The 7,303-nt window shown below is 45.0% G+C and overlaps 1 protein-coding gene across 1 annotated transcript in view; it reads right to left on the reverse strand.

Annotated features, from left to right (window-relative positions):
• Positions 1-1,773: 1,773 nt before the first annotated feature.
• Positions 1,774-7,303, reverse strand: part of GPR65 (G protein-coupled receptor 65) — an 8,406-nt gene continuing 2,876 nt past the window's right edge. The window contains exons 2-4 of the mRNA XM_018563351.1: positions 4,819-4,888; positions 2,868-2,939; positions 1,774-2,780 (exon numbers count right to left, since the gene is read on the reverse strand). Coding sequence (XP_018418853.1) covers positions 1,774-2,780; positions 2,868-2,939; positions 4,819-4,888 — 1,149 coding nt within the window. The remainder of the gene's footprint in view (positions 2,781-2,867; positions 2,940-4,818; positions 4,889-7,303) is intronic.

Here is a 7,303-nt window from a genome sequence, read left to right on the forward strand (position 1 = left end):
CTCGATGCCAGAAAAATGATACTTCTGAATAGTGGGCACCGTTGTCCTATCAATGGTCTGTCACTGGTGCAAGCCTGACCCCTAGTGGTGGCTTCAATAACTGCTTCACAGGTTTTCCGTTTGAATCTTATGTGGAAAATGTGTAAATCTCGGATGAAAGTTGAATACATTTTAGGTGGAAAAAGTGATAACTAGATCACTTGATGTATACTTAGTATTTTCAGTTGACTTATATCTCCCCTTTACAATATTACTAGAAGTTATTACTGAGAAAAGTAACATTGATTATAAAAGCACAGCGCAAAAAAAACAACAGCGATAGTCATGGTCTGCTGCCGGAGATTTTTATTATAGTGTATGCAGAGCCAGCACTTTTTTTTTAATTTTAGCTTCAGATGAAGTGTGGAAGGATTAGATCCTCTGTCAAGATTTTATCGTTAAAAAAAAAACATAAACAAGGGAGGCATTGGATTCAACTTATCAGTAGGTATATCAATCTGAGATCAGGGCCCAGGAGATCGGGTGAGGCTGCTCCCAACTAAAAATGGGGTACCCCTTGGGGCAAGGACCCAGAGCTGAAGATCAGTGTATACAAAGTCTAATGGAGTGACAAAGTCCCGGGGATTCTTATATAAAAGTTCCGCCTGGAGTATAGACGGGTGGATGTCATTAGCGTGGCACTAGCCCCCCTAGATGCCGCTGATGAGTATAAGAAACCCCTCTACTTGTCAGCGCTATTTAGGGGCGCTAGTACTGTACAAGCATCATTCATCCGGGTATAGCTTTTATAAATGAACCCCCTAGGAGTCCAAGGTCTTTAATATTGAAAACAAGAAAACATAACAGCCGACATGTCACAGGAGATCACTAGCTCAATGGAGGTGTTATGGAATTTTATATTAAAGGAAAACTATGAGGGGGGAGGGGCTTTTCACTCACCTCATAGTTCTAGCCGACCTGTGACAATGAGACTGTCACAGGTCGGCTCAGTAGATCGGGAAGTGAGCGAACACATACCGGCGTTCGCTCACCTCTCGATCCTGTCACAGCTCTCTGCCATGACAGGGGAGGGGCTGGATTCCCCCCTCCCTGCTCCGATCCTCCAGCGCTGACTGGCGGATCGAACAGGGGAGGGGGCGGGTACAGCTGGCTCTGCCTCTAGATAGGCAGAGCCAGCTGTCACTCACGCAGCTGGGCGGATCCTGGCACAATTGTCGGGATCCGCTTCAGCTGCGGCGTCTCAGTATACCGCGAGCTACAGCTCCCTATATACTGAGCCTAGGGTGACGGGAGGACGCTAGTTTGTGTCCTCCCGTGACCCTGAGGAGAACTATGGGGAAAAGCCTTAACCCCATAGTTCTCCTTTAAATATCAAGTCTGGATTTGTATCTATTCCCAGATTTGATAAATTCCCCTCATTGTGTTTTGTCACAATCTTTATCTAAATATTTATTTATGAATTTAGAGATCTTAATTATACCGACGTAGGGATACACATGATTACAATTGCTTTTATATCTGCTTTGTAACCCTGAAGAAGGGAGAGCCGCAAATCGCGTTGGCTGTATTATGTTTTCTTCTAACAGAAAAATAAAAAAAAAGGATTTATCGAGAGATAAACTAAAACAATCCAATAAAATGATACAAAGTCTAAAAAGACATTATTTTAATTTAATTTTTTTTTTTTAAATGATGATGAACATATAAATTTAGTCACAGGAAATATCACAGCTTCCCCCCAAAAAATATAAAAATGATATATTTATTTATATATTAGACAGTGCCCAAGCCATGTATACTTTTAACTTTGGCATGACTTGGTGACATTGATGACATTTTGTATTCGGTACTAGCCGGCGATTCCCCCTGAGGTTGGAAGCAGTACAGTATGGCCTTGGCATCGGCTCTCCCGATCTCACTGACGAAGCAGTACAGCAAGGGGTCGGCGAGACAGTTGACGCTCGATAGCGCCAAGGTTAGTTTGTACGGCTGAAATATCTTTTTTGCAAAGTGGCAGCTGCCAGGCTCGTAGATGCTCCGGAGGAACAAGACGACGTGGTAAGGTGTGAAACTCAGCACAAACGTCACCATTATAGCGAGGAGCAACTGCCTAATTTTGCGCTTGTCCTTGTCCGCCGTGGCTTGGTTCAGGCTCACCGCCACGTAAATCCTATAGTAGCAGACCACCATGATCAGCAGCGGCAAAAAATGGCCGACGCAGACGTTGAAAATACTGAAAGCGGCTTTCCATCTCTCCATGGGGAAAACGTCGTAGCACACGAGGTCCCCCGTGTCATTGTAAGTCTCCTTTTTGAGGACGATGACGATGTTCGAAGCGCACTGTATGGTCCACACCGTCAGGCTGACCAGCGCCGCCACTTTCCTGGTCCGAAGATGGCGGTACTTCAAGGGATAGACCACGGCTAGGTAGCGGTCCAGGGAGACGCAGGTCAGGAAGCCGGCGCTGCTGTACAGATTGGTGTGCATCAAGAAGGAACTCAACCTGCAGAGCCATTCGGAAAACCTCCAATTGTCGTGGTGGAGGCTGAAATCGACCCACAAGGGTAAAGTCAGGGCGTAGAGGAGGTCAGCGAAGGACAGATTGAACAAGTAAATCCCCAATTCATTCTTCTTCGTCACTTGTAAGTAAGAGACGTACAGCGAGATCAGATTGGCGGGGACGCTGACCACAATCACGATGATATAAATGGTTGGGAACAAAACCTCGTCGATATCATGATTCACGAAGCACGTAGTGTTGTTGTTCACCGCCGGCCCAGCTTGCATTATAAAACAGCAACACAGTTATCTCAACAGTCTTTCCCTCGACCAATCACATTACTTGGTTAGCGCCGGCGACGGTTTACCAACAATATTTTTGGCGGTCGCACATTTTCCGCCGGGTGCCTGAGTTTTGCTGAGCAGGTCCTGAAACAATTCTAAATAAAAGAAAAAACAATCAGATACAATGAAAGAAAAACAAACAAACATTCGTTTTGTATCGATGTGCGCAAACAAAATGATTCAAAGTAACAAAAAGGCAGAAAAACAAACTCATCATCGTGTTTTTCACGCTTTTCTGGTTAAGCAAATGATATTAAAAAAGTGTAATTACGCCGAGTGATTACAGAGTATCCGTCTCTCATTCTAGACATGACTAAGTTTCGGCTTTTGTGCTCGGCAGCTGCGCTCGGAACGATAACTATAATTTTCGTCAGCGCGCAGATTATTTTACCCCCGTGGCTCAAAAACTGTCATTAGCAAATTATTTTTTTTTTTTTTTTAAACTCAAGAAACAGCAAAAACCAAGAATGCGAAATTTCCTTTGGAATCCGAAATGTTAACAACCTGATTTGTCAGAAGGGCATAGTGTCATGCTGAAGTTTAAAGAGAACCTGTCAGATCTATGAACGAATCAAAGCCGCAGCTCCCTGTAATCCCTCGTTCACACCGACACCCGGCATTTATTTTATTTAAAAGAAGGAGAAATTGATTCTTACTTCCTGCCCAGATCAATTTCTCCTGCGTTTAAGTGTGTTTAGACGCATGTTTTACAGAGTATCTCATCTGCCCCCGGACACACAAATCTCTATTTTTTTTCTAAACACAGCTAAACTGAATGCACCCGATGCAAGTAAGCGCTTTGGGGTCTATCAGGGGCGCCTTGAGGCCAGGTGTCACCTGGAACGGGTACCGGGTGACACCCGCCATGACATCATCGCGCATGCGCGGACATCTTGGTGATACCTGCCGGCGGCCATCTTAGTGACGGACACCAGCAGAGAGATCAGGGGATGTTGACCCGGCAGGATAAAGTATGTCGCCAGATCCTCTCCTCTCTGCTGCAACTGTTAAGCTCTTGGTCCATGACCGAGTGCCCGATTTTGAGGGAAGGGTTAAGACTGATTAATATGGACAGGGTGCCGCTTAAATTCAGGGATCTAGCCTGGATGTGCTTCCATGGGATGCTCTATGTTGGGGGCAATTTGAAACACCGCAGTGAGATGGAACGTGGTTGTCCTCGAGAGGAGTGTGCGCGTACGGTGGAGACCATGGACCATTTTCTGCTTCATTGCCCCTTTAACATAGAGGTATATAAAGAGGTGGGGCGGGGCCTCGGTGTTCCTTTCCTCTCTAGGCTGAGTTATGCCGAGTGGGTGTACGGAGCATTCAATGCTGGAGGTTTTTTTTTTGTTTGGATACACTTTTTATAGTCAGCCTAGTGGTCCGTTATTTCACGTGGAATGCACGGTGTCAGGTCTCCATTGGGCATCAAATCCTTCCTGTCCAGGTGGTGGTGAGTGACATTCTGCATGCAGTGGGGAAGATTCAGGTGCTTGAGAGAGACAAGACCAGTCACCCTGCACAAGGAGAGAGAGCAGCGAGCGGTCTTTATTACAGGAGGGGGCGGAGACAAGACCAGTCACCCTGCACAAGAAGAGAGATCAGCAGCGAGCGGTCTTTATTACAGGAGGGGGCGGAGACAAGACCAGTCACCCTGCACAAGGAGAGAGATCGGCAGTGAGCGGTCTTTATTACAGGAGGGGGCGGAGACAAGACCAGTCACCCTGCACAAGGAGAGAGAGCGGCAGTGACCGGTCTTTATTACAGGAAGCTCCAAGTCTCACACTGGATTACAGATCTGGAAGAAATGCACAAAGCTCCCCAAGATTCAGGAAAAATGCACGACTTGTATGAGGACAATGTCTGCCGATCACGGAGTTCAGCTTTAAATAAAATAACAAAATATTTGCCCGGTAATACCATTCGCACAGATATACGTGTCTCGTAATGTCTATGTATTTTTTGTACATTTACTTTTCATCGTATAATCAGTGAAAACAGCAGCGTTCATGTAGAAGATCTGACAGGTTCTCTTCGGCGTGTCCTCTCGGAGAGATAAGATCAGGTCAGGTGATATCAGCAATTAAATGTCAACAGAAAAGTGAAGACAACAGACAAACTCTTCCGCATTGTAAAGTGTCTGCACACACGGGCGGGGGGCCAGCTGCGGTCAGGGCGGTGATCGCGAGGTGCCTGGGGGGTGTTTTGGTTTAAAGGAAAAGTTTATATTCAAACATTTCTATTTCCAACAGCCGTGAAAAAAACAAACATCTCTGCGAGTCATCACATCACATTCACCACATTCACCCGTGTCGGGGAAAGCTGGAGAGTGAACCTTCAGTGTAAAATGTCAGCAGATAACAGAACTTAAAGAGGAACTCCACAAAATTAACCCTTCCAGTATGGCTACCTCTGCACTGCAAGGGTTAAATGCTAGTTTTGGTCCAGCGGTTGGATTGAAGAAGATATAGACCGAATTCACCGGCATTAAACGTGAAGATACCGAGGGACATACCACAGCTGGAGTGGAGGGGAAGAGAGATGAGCGCCAACCACCGTAGGACCGAGGATCAGGCCAGTCAATCTTTATTCTGGTCTCTAGACTAAGACAAGCAGTTCAGCCTTGCCAGGACCTTCCCTATAATAAGGCAGCCTCAGACGGCTTCTTACTGGGTCACAGGGCTGGGGCAGTAGGTGGCGGCTGCTGCCCCCTATCCAGCTGGAGCGTCTCAGGTTGCTAAGAGCTCTTAGCAACCTGTGACGCTCTGGCCGACATCTTGCCCAGCTCAGTGACATCACTGGTTGCCAGGAGCTGACCCCCAACCTCCCTCCCCCTGTAATGTGCACCATAAATCTCCAGCTTTTGTTAAAATAATCCCTTGTGATCCTGCCATGGAGGTCCTTGTTCAACTACTTCCTGTTATAAGGTGACAACGCTCTGTTCCTGACTCACAATTGTGCTCCTGCGTTGTCACCCTATCACATGGCTTTCCGTGGAGACTACAAGTGGACATTTTAACACACATTACATAGGTATGGTCCACTGTGGTCACCATCAGGAAACCCGCCCTGAGAAATGCCGCGCAGCTATCACCGGAGTACACGCAGACAGGAATTGGATGCAAAGTGTTTGCAGGAGATCAGTGACAGTGAGATGGAATAAAGGATTACACACATGCAAAAGCAAATATTTCTGACTATTGTTAATGATACACAGTGCACAGAGCAAACGAACTGCCATTGAGATACGGATCATATAAGGAAGTGGCTGCAAAGATAAGATCAGCAAGATTGAGATAGAACGAAGGATAAAAAATAAAAAAAAGGTAAAAACATGTTTTCTTTGTTTTAGATGGTAATTGTTTACGATACACTCGGAGCAGCGCTAAGCCTCACCCAGATAGGGATTACTCGAATAATTAGAATATCGTGCAAAAGTAATTGCAGTAAGTGCTGCAAAAGGGGCCCAAACCAAGTACTGAGTACATATGCATGCTTGTACTTCTCAGAGGTCCGATATTGTTCTATGTACAATCCTTGTTTTATTGATTGCATGTAATAATCTACTTTTCTGAGGTTGTGGATTTGGGGTTCTTGGGGTTTTCATGAGCTGTAAGCCATAATCATCACAATGATGACAAATCACGGCTTGAACTATCTTGCTTTGCATGTAATGAGTCTCTCTCATATATTAGTTTCACCGCATAAGTTGCATTAGTGAAATAAATGAACTTTGCACGATATTCTAATTATTCGAGTTTCACCTGTATATTCAACATACATAAGAAACAACCCCTTTCCACTGATCACACTTTTATATACTCTGATGAAACATTGTTGCAGATTATTCACTTCATGTATCAGCTATTCCCTGAACCCCAAAATCCCTGAACCCCGGAACCTATTCTGTACAGGTTTACAGTGTATTTGGCGATGTGAAGGCAGCAGAGGAGCTGTGTCAGGGAAGACGGTTCTCTTAGCTGGCAATCCACCATCAGCAGCGCTGAGTTGTAACAAAGGATGAAAAAAAAACAATATTTCACCTAGAAAAATATATTTTTTTTACAATACGCAGAGCTCACTAAGTGTCATTCATTCCAGGTTTACATCTTCTTTAGCCTACAACTAGAATCTTTAGGAGGGTTTAGCAATGGCGGCATGACTATCTCTCAGCATCCTGTTCCTAAAAAAAAAAATATCAAAGTAACAAAAACAGAGAATAAAGTATCTTGTATATTCTGAGCAGGAAATTCGTTATTAAAGTGACACAAAACTCCGAGTGAAATCTTAAAAATTCATTCAAGTATCTTAACTCTGAACAACAATGTATCTTATTTGTGTATCACTCGGCTGTAGATCCTCCAATCATCTCTGACACTGTCCTTCCTTCTGGAGGGGGGGCTACGTCTGTTCCCCATGGTCACTGTGTGTGTTGTAGAGTAGTCACCGCTCCAAGCTC

The sequence above is a fragment of the Nanorana parkeri genome, unplaced genomic scaffold, assembly GCF_000935625.1.
Source record: "Nanorana parkeri isolate BGI_ZX_2015 unplaced genomic scaffold, ASM93562v1 scaffold658, whole genome shotgun sequence".
Lineage (NCBI taxonomy): Eukaryota > Metazoa > Chordata > Amphibia > Anura > Dicroglossidae > Nanorana > Nanorana parkeri.